The 18697-nt window shown below is 38.4% G+C and overlaps 1 protein-coding gene across 4 annotated transcripts in view; it reads right to left on the bottom strand.

The window, feature by feature from the left end:
* frya (furry homolog a) overlaps positions 1-18697 on the bottom strand; it is a 69927-nt gene that overhangs the window by 36740 nt on the left and 14490 nt on the right. For all 4 annotated transcript variants that reach the window (XM_084418711.1, XM_084418712.1, XM_084418714.1 and 1 more), the window contains exons 3-26: positions 17746-17799; positions 14739-14878; positions 13446-13536; positions 12919-12998; positions 12747-12827; positions 11884-12052; positions 11666-11758; positions 11211-11309; positions 11026-11127; positions 10820-10923; positions 9002-9110; positions 8633-8719; positions 8371-8542; positions 7959-8091; positions 7693-7800; positions 4199-4454; positions 3806-3988; positions 3632-3718; positions 3031-3290; positions 2007-2196; positions 1774-1898; positions 971-1028; positions 631-722; positions 352-524 (exon numbers count right to left, since the gene is read on the bottom strand). In XM_084418711.1, coding sequence (XP_084274837.1) covers positions 352-524; positions 631-722; positions 971-1028; positions 1774-1898; positions 2007-2196; positions 3031-3290; positions 3632-3718; positions 3806-3988; positions 4199-4454; positions 7693-7800; positions 7959-8091; positions 8371-8542; positions 8633-8719; positions 9002-9110; positions 10820-10923; positions 11026-11127; positions 11211-11309; positions 11666-11758; positions 11884-12052; positions 12747-12827; positions 12919-12998; positions 13446-13536; positions 14739-14878; positions 17746-17799 — 3046 coding nt within the window. The remainder of the gene's footprint in view (positions 1-351; positions 525-630; positions 723-970; positions 1029-1773; positions 1899-2006; positions 2197-3030; positions 3291-3631; positions 3719-3805; positions 3989-4198; positions 4455-7692; positions 7801-7958; positions 8092-8370; positions 8543-8632; positions 8720-9001; positions 9111-10819; positions 10924-11025; positions 11128-11210; positions 11310-11665; positions 11759-11883; positions 12053-12746; positions 12828-12918; positions 12999-13445; positions 13537-14738; positions 14879-17745; positions 17800-18697) is intronic.

Here is an 18697-nt window from a genome sequence, read left to right as displayed (position 1 = left end):
CCATCTAATCTACTGCTATTTTGGGCAGTGCCTCCACTAGGGAGTCTAAATCAAGTCTAACGTCAGGAACACACCGTCACCTAGCAATGAATTCCATTTCCTAAACAAAGAAAATGTGGAGCACTTCCCAGAGCGAGATACAGCTTCAAGTCCGCCAGTCTGACGTCATTACTTAATGTGGTGAATAAATATTTTAAGTAGGAAGAACAATATTATGACTATTAAAACGTGCACTGATAAATTGAGCACAAACAGGAATGTGTATTAAGAAAGTTAATGGGCTAAATTTTGATTTCCTGTTGACATCAATTGTATGTTGAGTTTGTGAGATATCTTTTGCTTCCTCTTCACCTGGGACACACTGTATGAGGTTGGCCACCATGGCGCTGAAGTGAGCTCGAATGTCTTTAAGAATCTCCATGTCTTTGTCATTCTCAGCTTCCAGAAGCATCCGGGTCAGGTCCACATACTCAAGAAAGAGAGCGCCCAGGGCCAGCGTATCGCGTTCCAGCGCTCCATTAGTGCTGAGAGACAGAGAGGCGGGGATCATTTCATGTTTTATAGCCTCTGAGTTCATAATGAGACGCAATGTCCAGAGAACAGAATCCATAATAATAAGATCCTTCTCACCTGTCACTGATGACACCGGCATCCGCCAGCAGCTCAAAGATCCTGAGGAGCTGGAGTCTCAGCAGATCTCTTCTCTCTCGACGTTTTTTATTCTAGCAGACACATTACTAGAACAATTACTTTACTATAAAAACTTTCAAGAATTTTTGTAGTTTACAAGTCTGGGAATTACAATTTTAAGAGTCACTGACTCTTTTTTTTTTTTTTTTCATGATCATAGGAATCTTGTTTTGCAAGATAAGTCACGTATGCATGGCTTGAGCGGGCCATTTACAATACAACAAGTTATGGCACATACCAGCTGATCTGACTGAACAATATAACAAATGATATAACTGACCTCAGGTCTTCTTTCCAAAGCTTCCTTCATCAAAGGATGCAGTTCCTCAATCAGCTCTCTGTACAAGACATAACAAATATGAAATCAATAAGACTAAAGAAGAATCAATAATGTGCTTCTAGGGTTTATAGAGCAGTAATTGCTCCATTTCCCGAAAATACTCTTAAGATTCCAAGAATTGAAATAAGCAGACATAACTAATGTAATATGACATCTGATCACTGCTTTGGAACAATTTATAGTTTTGTGATGTTTGTGTTTTGAAAATCAAGTGAAAATGAAAAAAAAGAAAGCTTTTTTTAAACATCTGCTTATGAAAAAAATTAAAATAAATGTACCAGCACAATTCTAATTACATCGAAAACGTAACTTTTTTTTTTTTACTTGCCTGGCCATTCATGGCAAAATTATAAGCATACAGTGTTTGTGCATCGCCTTATCAAAGTCAAAGAATTCAAAAACCTGACAAGCACACAACTGAGGTATGACTAGAATGTGAACATCAGATTTATGCTGCTCTTCACATCTTATCTTTAACAGTCTTACACTGAATTTACATGACAGATTAAAACAGATTATTTAAACATTAAAACACTGTATGTTGTGATATAAAATAATCAAAAATGACAATGAGTGGACTTCAACCTGGTTGCATAATCTCATGGCACTATGAGAAAGTGGCGTCTTGTAGGAACTTGAGTCATCTAAATATCTACAATGGTTTCGGATTTCACCAAATGTGAGAAAACAGTTCAGTTATGTCATCAGAGATCTTAAATATTTATATATGTGCAACATAGTACCTGAAAACCAGCGAATTTGTGCGGCCAAATCCAAGCACCAAAGATTCTGTGATCTCAATGCTTTCTGAACGCATCAGAGGGACCAACTGCTTCAGCAGCCAGGCCACAGAAGGGGTGCCCAGGATCTAATGAACAAAGCGTAAATCAGTGATTCCATCCTGTAATTAAATGACTGACTGGGGCGTATGACTGTAGACATGACTGGTGCGTGATGCTACAGAGGCCCCACCCACCTTGTTGTCATAGCTGTTGTTGTTGTCTGTACTGGGAGTGATGATCTCAGGGGTGGAAGCCCGAAGATGACCCGAGCTCATGATGCTGGGTTTGGCCACACCGAAACACAGAATCAGATAGTTTCTCCACAGAGGCGCAAAGGTGTCAGCTGAACCAGCCGAGCTTGTCTTCTTGGCGTTAACTGGGTTGCTAAAAGATGAAGGAATTTAAATGAATGACTGATGTAAAGTAAAATAAAAAAAGCAAATTAAAACTAGTTATTTGTTGAACAAATTAACTCCCGTTAAAACTTCAGATAGAATTATACTACTGTTTTTTTTATGTTTTTGAAAGAAGTCTCACCAAGGCTGCATTTATTCGATCAAAAAATACAGTAAAACAGTAATATTGTGAAATATTATAACAATTTTAAATAACTGTTTTCTATTTTAATATAATATTTTATAATGTAATTTATTCCTATTATGGCAAAGCTGAATTTTCAGCATCATTACTCCAGTCTTCAGTGTCACATGATCCTTCAGAAATCATTCTGATATGCTGATTTTCTGCTCAAGAAACATTTATTATTATTATCAATGTTAAAGCAACAGTTGTGCTGCTTAATATTTTTGTGGAAAGCCTGATACATTTTTAAGGATTATTTGATAAATAAAAATTGTGTTGAGTTAACATGTATAATGAATGTACTGCATTATAAAGTAATAAAAAGTAGTAGAGTAGAAGAGTAACTAAAATAGTACTGTACAGAGTCTGCTATCAGGGGCAGAACCATTTAAACAAGTGCGGTAACATAATAAAAAGTGGCTATGGGAGGCCATTAAGAGCTTAAACTTAAAGATAGAGATAGCGTTAATGCTTAAAACCCTCCTGCACTTTGAGGTTTAAGCCTGGTCAACTAGATTTAAATGCTTACATAACCTATTAGACTGTCACAATAGTTAAAGCTACAATGCAGACCAATCAACAGAGTGACCTCTCAATGATAAATAGATGTAGGTCAAATGGACATCCATCCCTCACCTGGGCTCAAGTAAAGGCATGAGGAGCTGCAGGCGGGTGAAGGCGTAGGGCCAGGCGTAACTGAGCGCAGTGGGACAGTGCTTGGGTAGGTACTCCTGTCTCAGAAGGCTGAAGAGGCACAGAGCCCAGGGTTCCTTCAGGGACTGTGCCAAGATCCACACACGAGACGGGCTCCGCACGTCATAGTGGCTGCCGAGCAGAGATCCGTTCCACTCCACCAGCCACTGCAAGTCTGCCTGCTGCCCGGCGGGGAGAGACGCCTGTGGGGAAATGGAAGGGGAGAGATCATAGTGGCAACAAGGGAGCTCAAGATTTTTGGGATTTTTGGAGGGTATTGATGTTACAGACAAAACAAAAAAAGGATTTACACTAAATTTAGCTCTTAAACATGCCAGTTTAATACTGGCATCTGGTATATATGTGATTCTGAATTTACACAAATCATTGTTTGTCTAAGTCCCACCACCTAATAAATTAAACTCCAAACTCAGAGAAGTAAAACAGACTTTCTTATAAACTCAGAACAGAAGACACTTTGTAGATGTCCTCCGAGACTCGCCTGTGAGCGAAACCGCAAAGGACCGAACACAGAGGCACTCACCGAGTCAGCCACCGCCACGTGGGCAAAGCTCTCGAGCACCACTGGGCTCAGCTGGTCCAGTACATCTATCATGGGCCTTTCATCTTCCTGTGTAGACCATATTCAACCATAAAATGAGCGGATGTATAATCAAAGGCCTATATCTGATCAAGTCAGGCTCCAAGCGGCTCTTACCTCAGTCTGCCCGATGGTGAGGAAGATTTGGCGGACCTCTCGCAGGATGGACACGGCTAGTTTGCGCGTGCCTGTCTGGCAGGAGCACAGCAGCACTAAAGCGAGACCCTCAACAGCATGCAGGACTGTAGAGTGAGGGGTCCGTTCAGCAGGCAGCCTGGAGCCAGAGCTATTCTGTAACAACTAAAGAGCACATACACAGCTTTATTTATTATATTATATTATATTATATTAATTATTATTTAAAATATTGTGTATATTTTATATTATTTTACGTTAATATTAAGTAAATTGCTCAAATTTTTTATTGCTGTCTAGAAGAAACACCAATCAAAAGAGATCTTTTTGTGATTTTTTCTTCACTGAAGGCAATTTTTTTTCCTTGCCACTTACTTCAGTGGAGCAGATCTTCGATGTGTCCAGGCTCTTGCTGGTGCTGAGAAGGGCCAGTTTCCACTGTGTGAGCAACTGCAGCAGTAGTTTAAGTGAGGAGTCCAGCAGGGTTTGGTGTGTGTCCTGAACCTCTCGGAGCAGGAAGCTGCAGTAGCCCAAGAGCACTTCCTCTCGCCAGTCTGAGAAGTCCACCAGCAAGCTCTGCAGGGAATTCTGGGCTATCAAACGCAGTTCATCATCCATATGGATGGTTAACCTGCCAGTAAAAAGATCACAAAACATGGTCCATATTTGCCTCACATATATATACAGTACCAGTCAAAAGTTTGGAAACACTACTATTTTTAATGCTTTTGCAAGAAGTCTCTTATGCTCATCAAGCCTGCAGTTAAAAAAATAAAAAAAATAAAAAAAAACAGTAATATTATGAAATATTATTACAATTTAAAATAATGGTTCTCTTTTTTAATATACTGTACTTTAAAATGTAATTTATTTTTGTGATGCAAAGCTGAATTTTCATCAGCAAGTACTCCAGTCTTTGGTGTCTTATGATCCTTCAGAAATCATTCTAATATGATGATTTGATACTCAGTTATTATCAATGATGGAAACAGTTGTGCTGTTTAATATATTTTTTTGGAATACTTTTTTCAGGATTCATTGATGAGTAAAACGTTAACAGCATTTATTCATAAAAACAGCATTTATTCAAAATAAAAACATTTCTAACAATATAAATCGTTACCATCACCTTTTATCAATTTAACGCATTCTTGTTGAATTAAAGTACTAATTTCTTAAAAAAAAATAGTTATTGTTCCCAAACTTTTGAACGGTAGTGTATATTGTTACAAAAGATTTCTATTCTAAATAAATACAGTTCTTTTAAACTTTTTATTCATCAAATAATCCTGAAAAAAGTATCTCAGGTTATAAAAAAATATTAAGCAGCACAACTGTTTCCAACATTGATCATAAATCAGCATATTAGAATGATTTCTGAAGGATCATAAGACACCAAAGACTGGAGTACTTGCTGATGAAAATTCAGCTTTGCATCACAAAAATAAATTACATTTTAAAGTATATTAAAAAAGAGAACCATTATTTTAAATTGTAATAATATTTCATAATATTACTGTTTTTTTTGTTTTTTTTTGTTTTTAACTGCAGGCTTGATGAGCATAAGAGACTTCTTTCAAAAGCATTAAAAATAGTAGTGTTTCCAAACTTTTGACTGGTACTGTATATATACAAATATATAATACTTTTTGTATGCATGTATGTGTATATATATATATATATATATACATAAACAGTATATATATACTTCAGTAGGTGTTGACAAGTGATCGTCTACTAAGTGAGTTCATTCAGTCAACCAATTCATTCAAAAACACTTGCTGAATTCGGAAACTGCATACTAATATACTACTCGTATTACTTTTACCATATATTTCTATGGCATAAATAGTACGAGCAGTATGCTAGTACGCGGTTACATTATATATATATATATTGAAATATGTATGAATAATACATTAGATTTTAAATGATAAAATAATAAGTATAAAATAAAATATATAAATGATCCATTACATTTTATATAAAAAATGGATTTACTATATATATTTTTATCAGTATATATTTAAACGTTAATTTGGATTTTTTACTTTTTCCTGAAAGTGTTAAAAAAAATTCACCTTTAAAGGTGTCATCGGATGCCCATTTTCCACAAGTTGGTATGATTCTTTAGGGTCTTCATGTAAAGTTTGTAACATAGTTTGGTTAAAATTCCTCAATGGTTGTGTAAAACAACATCCTTTTTACCTCCTCAAAAACAGCTCTGTTCACAGCGACCCGTTTCAGTGCATGTCTCTTTAAAGGGGTCATATAATGGTACATGCGCTTTTACAAGTTGATTGTACTGAAATGTGTGTTGGCAGTGCCTGTACACAACCATCATAAAATGATAAAAATTCATCCAGTGTTTTTTTTTTTTTATCTTCTTATATGTTTTCCCCCCATCTCAAATCAAGCCGTTCGATCGTGTGACGTTACACGGTCGGACGCCCCTCCCACGACTGTTGATTGACAGCAGCGTTTCAACACAGACCCGCCCTCGCTCGTGAGCAAGCTGTCAATCATAGTCCGCGCGGACCTGCGCGGTCATTGTTGATACGCTGGAGCACTGTCTATGAGCAGAATGGCGTCTAAGCGATTGTGGTGTTCTGTTCTCGGGTGCAATAAGGAACAGCAGTCATTTTGATGTTCCTAAATCCGAACCGCTGAAGAAGATCCGAACCGGTCAGTAAAGCTGGTTTTGCTAAGAAGCTGCTCCTGAAAAAAGGATCGGTACCAACTATTCGTGTTCCTGCTACACCTCCAGAAGAACTGAAGTGAGTGTAACGTTTTATTAACCTTTATATTAATATTTATATTACTCTTTGCAAATCGCTAGCACGCTTCACGATGAATGCGGCTGTTTACACTCAGGGTACATTACGGCATGTTTTCTATGTACGACGCTCTCAATATAATTCATAATCCCACGTTTATAATGAACAATGCGTTATAGTTATTGTGTTATTATTACAAACGGTGTACGCACAGAACAGAGGGGCGGGGTGAGCAAAGCTCATTATCATTTAAAGACACATGCACTCAAACGGCGTGCTGAAAACAGAGCTGTTTTTGACCAAGTAAAATTCGTGTTTTCTTACAATACTAATGAGAATTTTTAATTAAAGTATATTACAAACTTTTAATTTAGACCCTAAAGAATCATATTAGCTTGTACAAAAATGGCATTATATGACCCCTTTAAATGAAAATGAGCAACTGCTCACCTCACCCCTCTCTTCCATGGGGGGTGTGGACACGACACGTAAAGTGCTGCCTTGACAGACAGTTTACAAATGGCTGAGGGTAGAAATATGCTAATACGGGACAGCTTGTCAGCAGTCATGGGCGGAGCATGAGCAATATGACATCATATTGCTCAGAAAATCCAAACGGCTTTGATTATTGAGTGTGTTTAGACTTTTTGAGGATTAAAAAAAAAGGAGTGAATGGATTTTTTTCATTATATGGTGGTTGTGTCCACATACTGCAAACACCATATAAAAGTGAATTTTGCATTCGATGACCCTTTTAAAATGTTCTACTACATATCTAAATAGTACCATGCACTAAGACTCATAAATAATCAATGTACTTTTCAAGATCTTTCACTACAGCGAAGAAGCCACTGCAGCTCCAGTGGTGGAAGTTCACAGAAAGCCTGAACTAGCTGGCTGACCTAATGGCTTAAACATGAAGAATTAAGTCTGATAAGACCAGACTCAGATTGCACTGGGACATCCTATTCAAGCTGGGGGCAGGGAGGGATCACATTACTGAATCTCAAGGAAACCTGACCATCGGGCAATTCGTCGAAGCAAATGTTTCCTGCTCACATGCCCATGCACACATCGAACAAATACACTCACCGAGCCAAAAGGTCTATGAGCTCTGACTTGGACATGCCATCGGGAAGGATGCGTGGAATGGCGGCCATGCATGTCCTAAAGAGGTCAATCTTGGGTTTCCTCTCGCCCCTGTCAGTACAGAGAGAGGTCACATAAGCTCAAACAGAAATGAGTGCACTGATAAGCTCAAGATTAGTTGGACTGATGGGTTGGACAGGTGTGTGCAGAGTATCAGATACACCAGATGAAACATTACTGGACATAGACAAGTGTCATGTGTGACATACGTAATCATTTCCTCGGGTTCCTTATTCAGCATCTGTGCGTTACTCAGCATCATACAGCGACCAACCTCCTTATCCAAATGTCTGAGGATATTGTCTAAAGCTTTCCGCACTTGGGGGTAATATAGGGACATTCCTAAGTGTTTGGAAAGACAAAAACAGTGGGAAAAAAAACTGTGATAGACAGTCATGTTCTTTAATAGTAACAGAGTTTAATGAGAAAATGTCAATCAATATCATTAAGAAGACTTTCTCTTTATGTTTTTGGTAAAGGTTTGCATTTCATTCATGTTTTTGAACTTATTCTTCTGTTTGTTATCCAACGCAATATCATTGCACTGAGTTTTCAGTTCCACAGACAAAAGTCTTGATTTTATTGAAATGATTCTTCTAAAAGTAGAACAGATCAACTCACCTATGACTTTAGCCTCATCTTCAGTCAGAGGTTTGCTCAGGAACGTCTTTTTGACTCGTAGTGTGTTTCCAGAAGGGAGCGTGGCGCCCGTGTTCGGCATGGGAGGCTCGCCATCTTTCTGCTGCAGCTTGTCGGCAATGACCAGGAATGCTCTGAGACCTATATTCATTCTCTACAGAACAGACATACACAAAATCAAGATATGAGTGCCATAACACTGAGATAAAGCTGCTACATCTATTGTAATTTAACAATACTTTACCTCTGGATTAAGACTAAAGGCTTTTGCAGGTTTCCCAACACACAGTAGGTCAAAAATGACTTCTTTCATTGCAAAGTCAAGTCTTTCCTGTAAGATAAATCAGAAAAAGGAAATGCAATTTGCATTTGCAATGATGTAGTATGCACATTTTTTTTTTCATATTTTAAGAGAGAGTTGCAAATAATGATGGGAATCTAGCTGTCACTGTCTATTTATTTTGGTAACAACACTAAATCCTTTATCCTTAGATGCATGCACAGTTTGCACAACAAATGAGAATTAAGTCTTGTATAATGGTTTAACTGCTAACAAGAGATTATCACTGAGGTCTTACTTTTAGATCTGACTGTTATTTAATCGTAGACATACCTGTGCAATAAACTGGATAATTTTAACAAATATATTGAAAGGCATATCTTTAGGAACCACGCTGCGGGATCCTTTAGGGAACAGGGTCGTCACAATAGAGTTGAGGCGGCTGTGGGGACAAGATTGCAGTCTTTAGCAATAACAAGTTTTGGACAATGTCAAAGCATAGTGACACAGATAGCTTGTTATAAGTAGCATTCCATTACAGTGGCAGTCTTGAACCTGGCCTACTTGTGGAATTCGATTTTTAAGAGAGGTTTGTCCTCTTTGGGCTTATTCGTAATGGTTGGTAAACCCTTAAGTCACAGCTTCATGATATGTAGCATTCAAATCCATGGTTTCTGATATTTATGACCTGCTATAATGCAATACATCCCTCTCGCAAGAACTATGAGCTGACCGTTTTTTCTGCATCATATGAGCCTTTTATGATCCTTGTGGTTCCAGAACTAACTTCTCCCTCCAATGCTTTAGAAATCTAATATCATGCCCAACTTTGTTCCTCCTTAAATATACACTACTGTTAAAAAGTTTGGGATCGGGAAGATGTTCTAATGTTTTTGAAAGAAGTCTCAGTAGTGCACAACACAAAAAAAATTTAAAAAGCAAATAAAAGTTAACACAGTGGAATCAAGCCACAATACAATGGAAACGAGCTACAACATGACGAAAATGCTCTTGTTCATTTCTCGGCCCCCAGAGTTAAAGTGTTGTGGCATGTTTCTGTTGTGTTGTGGCGATTTCGCTGTGTTGTTAACTTAAAGTTTGCTGTTTAAATGTTGTTGTGCTGTGCATTAATGTGCCACTGTAGGAATCAAATGCTATACAGTATTTATTTGAAATACTGTTTTATTTAGGTGAACAATCAACAGATAAAATTTGATTCGTTTTGGTGGTATGGTTACGTTTAAGGGTGGGTTAATGGATAAGGGAAGGTTCAACAATGTAATTATAGCTGTAATTACAGAAATTAATTACAGCTGTAATCACATGTAGGTATTTTTATGTGCAATGTAAGTATGTACACAAATAATTGCATTGTATCAGTTGATTCATTTAAATGTTATTACAAAGTACTTAAAGACACCCAATATAAAGTGGGTCCATACTTTTATACAGAATGCATTATTCATTTCAAACTATGCATAAACTGAATAGCCCACAGTCAAAAAACTATAACCACAACTTCCTTTTCTGGTATTGAAATCCTCTAAGGGCATGTACACCCTTTCCCAAACAATGTCAACCATATATCATATTAATCCTTATTTATCTATTGTGGATTAGCTACATAAGACATCTTAACTTGTCCACTGTTCCTTTTTGGCCCTGAAGATCAAACAAGGGTGTGTATAAGGTTTAGTTTGCCAAGCTTTCAATTCCCAGAGGACGATTTTGGCGTTCCAACACCCATCACCCATGACCACCAGCCTCCCTTCTAGTCCTCTCCTTTCTCCACCCATTTTTGGCAGCACTGTCAGTAATTACCAAGTCTTCTACCCCTCCGCTTGAGGCACGACGACTGTAATGGATTGCTTGTTTACTCGCTGCCACTTAGAGGGCTGAGAGATGTGGTCACACCCCCGGCTCGGTGGACTGGCGGCCATGGGAGGGGCAGGGTACAGACTTGTTTTTATTATTATTACATCTTTTCAGCCTTCTTGAACTCCATCAAGAAAGCTGGCATTCATAAGATGGACTATATTATGTCAAATCAGTTTACTGCAGACCTACCCACAGCTTGACTCTGGGGGCCTCGGATGGGTGTGTTGGTAGTGGCTTTAAACACAAGTAGCTACAGACGAGGGACGTGCTTACCCCTGCGTCGCAGTGTTGCTCTCGCATTTGATGCGGATCATGTAGACCCACAGAAGTCGGTAGAGGGACTCTAGCGCTACCCGTGCCATTTTAGGGTCCTTGCTCTGTAACGACAAAGTTTATTTAGTGAGCAATCCTGGTTGCCATTCTGGTTGAATCACAAATGAATGAATAAAGAGAAACTATAACACAGTGAAACCATATACCTTCAGATTTGAGAGGCAGTTGTTAAGGAAGACATGCCATCTGTTGAGGAAGAACTGCTTTTGGCTGACACACAGCAGACATGTTACCAGTGGGTACAAAGCCTAAAAGACCAGAGAGGGGTACGTAATGATCAGAGTGCCGTCAAAGAGTATGAAATACTATAGCTTATGAAAACCAGACTGACCAGAGAATGTTTCTTTCTTGTTGAAAGGTCCAAGGTGGTCTCATACAAGCTCTCCACAAAGTTCCTTAAACAAGGAACATTCACCTCATTCTTGACAGCCTATTAAAGGACAGAAAAGGCAATAATAATGAGGATCAAAATGTATTTAGACATTTCTAGCAAAGTAAAGATTATAAAAGAGTGAAATACACATACACACGATAGATAGATAGATAGATAGATAGATAGATGTGTATATATATTTATTTATATATGCATACATAATGTACATACATCCATACATACGTGTGTGTGTGTGTGTGTGTGTGTGTGTGTGTGTGTGTGTGTGTGTGTGTGTGTGTGTGTGTGTGTGTGTGTGTGTGTGTGTGTCAGTGTGAGTTACTAAAACAATAACTGGAGTGAGTGGTGTGCAAAATGCATGTAAATAAGACATGTTCTTATAAGATTTCTCTAACCGCTGCTACAGGAACTAGAATTTCCACAAAGAGTCCAGCCAAAGCGTGTTTGATGTCTTTGTCCTTCACTTCCAGAAAATACTGTGCACACTCCTGTGACAGAAAGGAGCACAGAATCGTGAAACACAGGGTTTGCTTTCAGTATAAATTAATAAATAATTAAATAAATGAGCTTTGTGAAAGGAAATTATCCAAATGTGTTAATTTTCTCTGTTTACCTGCATGAACTGAAAGGAGGCTTCAAACTCCTCAACAGGATACATCTTCACCCGGAAGAACTTCACACCCATTATGAGGCTGATGGTGCTTTGGACCACGTACGGGCTCTGCTCCTTCTGACGGAGCTCCTTCAGCTCACTCATGAACCTCTTTTTAACAGCAGGAAATCTACAAAAAAAAAAGAAAAAGATTGGCAGATAAAATCACTGGCTTGTAGGCCTACACAAGCACTCACAAATATCTAAATGTTAGATTTATAAATAAAAAACTTTACACCTTTTAAGATTTACTCATTTCAGAGACTTTCCCTGATATTTCCAGATTTTCCATGATTGTAGAAATCCTGTAAACTATTGCATGCTCAAAGTACATATCAAAAACAAAACAAGCACAAAACAAATAAATAAATGGATAAATTATTCACTGGACATTTTCACCATGTCGTTTGGTAAGAGTGTACACTGTGGTTGGAAATGAACAGCACTGCTACCGTTGCCCTCTCATTAATCAGACCCTGAGCTGTCAAACAAGACAACCAGAGACCTGGTAACATCTACTTCACTCAGTTCACCAGTTCAATCTCCAATTCACTCAGGCAGAAATAAAACTGACATGCAGAAGCAACTGTTCTACCACAACGACAGGGGCGCAGTTGTTTTGTAGACTAACACACACATTATGGGAATGACACTACAGAGGATGCTAAGCATCCAGACCACTTGAAAGCTATGCTCTTCTGAAGATCTAGAAACTCAAAGGCTCATTTTCAGGCCTAGTATGCTTTTTCACATGTTACAAAAAACATAGTTCAACATTGCTAAATACAAATAATGTTGACTTTGTTGGATTGACGAGTACTCACTTTGCTTGTGCTAAAACTCCAATCACTTCGGCATAGAGATCAGCTACAATGTGCATGTTGGCAGTGTTGGGACCGTGATACCTGGTCATAATAAAACACATGTAAAAATGTATAGGTTTCTATGAATTTATTTTACTAAATGTATCCAATAGAGAATTCTAAAGTATCTTACCCCTCTTTATATTTAAAGTGCTTAAAAGCCAAATGAATGACTTCATGGACCAAACCATCCACAACTGGGTGGAGGGGCATCTGGCCAAATGGGAAAAACACAAACAGTATCACATTTAATAGCAAGGCTCTCTGGAATACTTGATTCTGATTGGTCCATTGTGGCTTACTTTGATCTCAAATACTTTTGTATAATAACCAGTAAACTGTATATCAACAATCTCTTCTAAGGTGGAATCTATTGCTAAATTTGCCATTTTGGGTTAGGGTTAGTAAACAATTTGTCAAAGCAAACAATAAATAGCATAGACTTTGTTCATTACACAGTTCACAATTGTGATAGTAACTGTTACTTCTTATTAATGAATATTTTCTGTATGGGTGTCTGGCAGGGCAGTAACTACCATTGATTCTTGGTGATGATCGACAGAACAACGTGTGCACTCTAACATATTTGATGTCTGTTAGTTATTTGCATCTAAACTTTTTTAGATGTGAAACAAAGTGCATGTGCCAGTTTGACGTTACCTGTTTCAGAACCTCTATGAGCACAAGAGAGAAGATGAAGTCGATGGCTAGGTCTCTCCTCTCGAGCAGATAATCTTTTTGCTGCTCATCACTGGGAAATGGAGAGAGAGAATGTAAACAGATCATGTAAGCCAATTTTGCTCCCACCCTCTCACACATTCACAGACTAAAGTATCATTTGTCAATGATGAAATGGAGTTTTGTACTCCAGCTACAGGAAGCAGAAGTCACAGAAGCTTCAACAACCAGTTGTCTGTCTGATGTCACTGGGCTATTTTGGCACGATTGTGTCAAATCCAGTTACGACAGAACTGATCAGGCCAAGTGACAACATTGTATTGCTGTCTCATTGCTCTCTTTTCACATTCATTAAAGGCCCTATGAATTGGTTATTTACACTACCATTCAAAAGTTTTTTTTTGTATGCTCATCCAGGCTGCATTTATCTGACAAAAAAAAAGTAATATTGTGAAATATTATTACAATTGAATAGAACTGTTTTCTATTTATATATATTTAAAAATGTAATTTATTCCTGTGTTGGCAAAGCTAAATTTTCAGCATCATTGCTTCAATCTTCAGTGTTTGATCCGAATCATTCAGAAATCATTATAATATATAATATGCTATATATTATATATTTTTATGGAAACCTTGATTGGTTACAGCGTGGTTGAAGAAAGGTCAAATAAAAAGGCTGGATTTAAATGCAGCAGTTCAACTTCATTTATAAACCCAAAAGAAACCCAAATAATGCATAGAAATCCGGAACAGAACAACCAACATCAGACGAGAACAGACAATGAACTGAACAAACACAGGATTTAAGAAAAACTTAACTAATCAAAGAAATGAACAACAGGTGCACATGATAATCAAATCAACAAGAAACCATAGAAACAATCACAGGAAACCTCCCAAAACAGATACAGACACAGATAATCCCTTACGAACACATTTTTCCAGGATTGTTTAATGGACAGAAAGTTCAAAAGAACAGGATTTAAAATAAAGTCCTGAAATAGAAATCTTTTGAAACAATTTAAACTGATGTAAAAAAAGAAAAAGAAAAACATATATATATATATGTATGTATGTATGCAGGAGTACGTAACATATAAATGGCTCTAAAGTTAATGGATAAAACTCCAATTCTGAATTCATGGGTCTTTAATACGCATGAAGCAGACATGTTTTACTAAACAGCATTATGCATAATTAAGTATATCATACTGTATCAAGCTTAAATGATCAGCATTATCTATATGTACAAACTGTACAAACAGGACTCACTTTTTGGGCTTTGTATTTGAACGCGGTCTGTACTCATGGGATTCATCGTCAACTCCGTTCTGTCTTTTGTACCAGTCAAACAGGGTGCGCAAGATAGATGGTAGGCAATACTCGGCCAAAGAACTCATTGTGCTGATCAACTGAAAATGAAAGGCGAGAATGTATTAATCACCACATAAACAAAAAATATATATACCTAGAGCATAGTACTGTATATAGGCCATGAATTTCATAGTGCATCTTCAGGAGAAAGTTATTTTGAGTGTGGAGGTGGTATTGATGAAAGCAAGGGATTTTGTCTTAAATGTGTCTGTAGGATGCAAAGAAAGTGAGAAAAGGGGAGAGAGTTGGGGGTAATAAGTGCAGGAAGGAAAGGCGGCCCCTGGTGAGGACTCAACACACAGGGAAGGGAGGGAAATAGGGCGGATTCAGGGGCTCAGGGTGAACACAGCGAGCCCTTCATTCCCTGATGAATCCTGGGAGAAGAATCCCCTCTCAGTGAGGCTCCTGAAAAGCCCAAGGGATCATGGGTACAAACACAGCCCTGTGAGCTCTGAATGAGGCTGCTATTCACCTGCCTCCAACACACACACACACACACACACACACATACATGCATACAGAAACAAACTTACAAACTCAGGGCAGAGAACACACACTCCACCCAAGCCAGCAATAAAAAGCCCTTTCATTCTAGACTTTCAATGCATTTACTCAAGCCAAGGGTATCTGAAATTAAATTCAGTTTTTTAGACATTTCGTACGTTTATTTATTTTGCAGATACTTTTGTCATTAATTTACAAATGAGTTTGAGAATTATAATCATATAACAAAGCTCAACAATAAGGATTTGTGTCCTGCTTTCTCAGTCTGGCTATTGGTTCAGAAATCTACTTGCCTCACATGGACCCCAACTCAAAATTATCTATACTTTCTAGATTAGCCAAAACATTTTGACTCTCTGTCTAATATTCTGTTTGTCCTCCGCGTGCTGCCAAAACAGTGCCAACCCTCCAAAGCATAGACTCTACAAGAGCCCTCAAGGTGTCCTGTGGTCTCTGGCACCAAGACATTAGCCGCAGATCCTTCAAGTCCTGTAGGGTTGAGAGGTGGAGCCGCTGTGGATCGAACTTGTTGGTCAAGCACACCCCACAGATGCTCAACTGGAATGAGATCTGGGGAATTTGGAGGCCAAGGCAACACCTTGAACTCTTCATCGTGTTCCTCTAACAATTTCTGAACAATGTGTGTAGTGTGGCAGGGTGCATTATCCTGCTGAAAGAGGTCACTTCCACCAGGGAACGCCATTGTCATGAAGGGGTGTACTTGGTCTGCAACAATATTTAGGTAAGTGGCACATGTCAAATTTATGTCCACATAAATGGACGGACCCAGGGTTTCTCAGCAGAACATTGCCCAGATCTTCACACTCCCTCCACTGGCTTGTCATCGTCCCACAGTGGATACTGCTGCCATCAGTTCCCCAGGTAAGCAGCACAAATGTACACAGCTGTCCACATGATGTAAAAGAAAATGGGACTCATCGGATCAGATGACCTTCTTCCACTGCTCCAAGGTCCAGTTCCGACTCCATTGTAGGCACTCTGATTGGTCTGCGGCTACGCAGCCCGATACGCAGCAGAGTGCGATGCACTGTGTCTTGTGACACATTTCTCCAGTAACATCATTGAAATTTTCTGTGAATGGTGCCACATCGGTTCTATCAGTTCAGACCAGACGGGAAAGCCTACATTGCCTTGTTCATCAATGAGCCTTGGACACGCAAACCCCCATCACCGATTTGTGGTTTGTCACTCCTTGGACCACTGTCCGTAGGATCTCACCACTGCTGACCAGGAGCAAAACACAAGGCTTGCCCTTTCAGAGGTGCTCTAACCCACTTGTCTGACCATAACAATTCGGCCCTTGCCAAAGTCTCACAGGTTTTTACTCCTGTCCATTTCTGCTGCATCCAACACATTGACTACAAGAATTGATTGGTCACTAACAATCTAAACTACTCAGAAAATGTTAGGAAATGATAAACATTTTTCGCTTCACCTGTGAGTGGTCATAATGTTTTGGCTCATCAGTGCATCTAGTACAGGGATGTCCAATCCTGCTCCTGGAGGGCCACTGTCCTGCAGAGTTTAGCTCGAACCCCAATTAAACACACCTGAACCAGATAATCAAGGTAATCAAGGATAATCAAGGCATTCTAGAAACTTCCAGGTAGGTGTGTTGAGGCAGGCTAGAGCTAAACTCTGCAGGACAGTGGCCCTCCAGGACTGAGTTTGGACACCCCTGATCTAGTATATATATATATATATATCACATTTTTGTGTGTGAAATTGCAAAGAAAATATGTAATAAAAAAATTATATAGTTATAATTTACAGGAAACTAGACGGAAAAATAAATCTGGAAAGTAATGACACGATCAATGCATGTACAATATATGATCAAAGAATATAAGATATAACACTGTTTCAATACAGTGAGGGACTGGCCTGAAGCTCTTACACTGGCCCTGGGTCAAAATACAACCCTTATTGTTGAGCACTGTATAAAATAACTAGAAATGATGTGCAAATTATGGAGAAATAATGTCTCACACACTGCATGAAATGTTTTGAAGACAAGATGGAATACACAATGTCTCCTATGTATCGTGAATTTTTAGGTACAAAACTCTCTTATCTAATCTATAAGAGATGCAAATTTACTTGTTCATTCCCAGACAGCCAGACGAGCCAAAAACCACATCAAGCTTTTACAGAGGTCACTTTAAATGCTTTAAAGGCCAGACAGATCCATGAATCTATTTTAATAATTCAAAAAGTCAGATTAATTTTTGGCACAGCTGGGCAGCTAAAAACCTGTCTCTTGTCTTTCCGCTGGGACATCTGTCCACAGACTAGACGTGTGGACGTGCGCGTGCAAAATGTTCGGGGGGGGGGGGGGGGGGGGGGGGGTTGGGGGGTTCAGGAAGCAAACTGTACTTACTTGGTCAAACTGGGGATCTTCACCCCTCTGAAGAGACTTTATCAGAGGTTTTTCCTGTAAAACAACAGAAACATAATTGCTAGAGTAAATATTATTCAAAGCAATTCTAGCTAAAAGTGATTCCTTATGGTTTCCTTGATTAAATGCAGCTCTGTTCAAACATCATGTATTTTTGAAAGAGGTCTCTTCTGCTCACCAAGGTTGAATTATTTGATCAAAAATAGTCATTTTTATAGCAAATAACTGTTTTCTATTTTAATATATTTTAAAACGTAATTTATTCCTGGATGGTAAAGCTACATTTTCAGCATCATTACTCCAGTTCTCAGTGTCACATGATTCTCCAGCTGCTCAAGAAACATTTATTATTATTATCAATGTTGAAAACAGTTGTTGAATATAAAGTTCAAAAGAACAACATTTATTTGAAATAAAAATATTTTTTGTACCATTATAATTTTTTTTTTTTTAAATGACCCCAAACTTTTGAACACTAGTGCACATACACAAACAGGGCCACCAGCATAGTCTTACAATGTGAAAAAGCTGATCTTAGCAACTATCATGGATCGGACCTGCTGATTAAACATCACATGTTGTGTAAAAAAACAAACTGACCTTCATTCTGTACTCCTACTCTAGAAAGATTTTTCAATCGAGCACCAGAATTGTGTGTAAATTCTTTTCAGGCAACAGCAGAGTTGATAACCGATTTGAATATTCAAATAGTATTATTGTTTTAATGAACTCCAGGCCCAGAACACAGCGTCTTCTCTGACTCTTAGAATCTACAGGGTTTGTCAAACATAGCCTAGCACTTTCAGACCGTGTTAAATTTAAGAACCCACTGAAGCACCCCTTTCATCTTAGGTTAATAAATATTTCAGTGGCTGGAGTCATTTGAGGGAGAAACAGATGAGGGGGCGGACGAGGACAGTGCAATATTCCTCAA

This window comes from Rutilus rutilus (genome assembly GCF_951802725.1).
Source record: "Rutilus rutilus genome assembly, chromosome: 9".
NCBI lineage: Eukaryota > Metazoa > Chordata > Actinopteri > Cypriniformes > Leuciscidae > Rutilus > Rutilus rutilus.
Note: the sequence above shows the minus strand (reverse complement) of the source record. Positions and strands in the feature narration are given on the sequence as shown.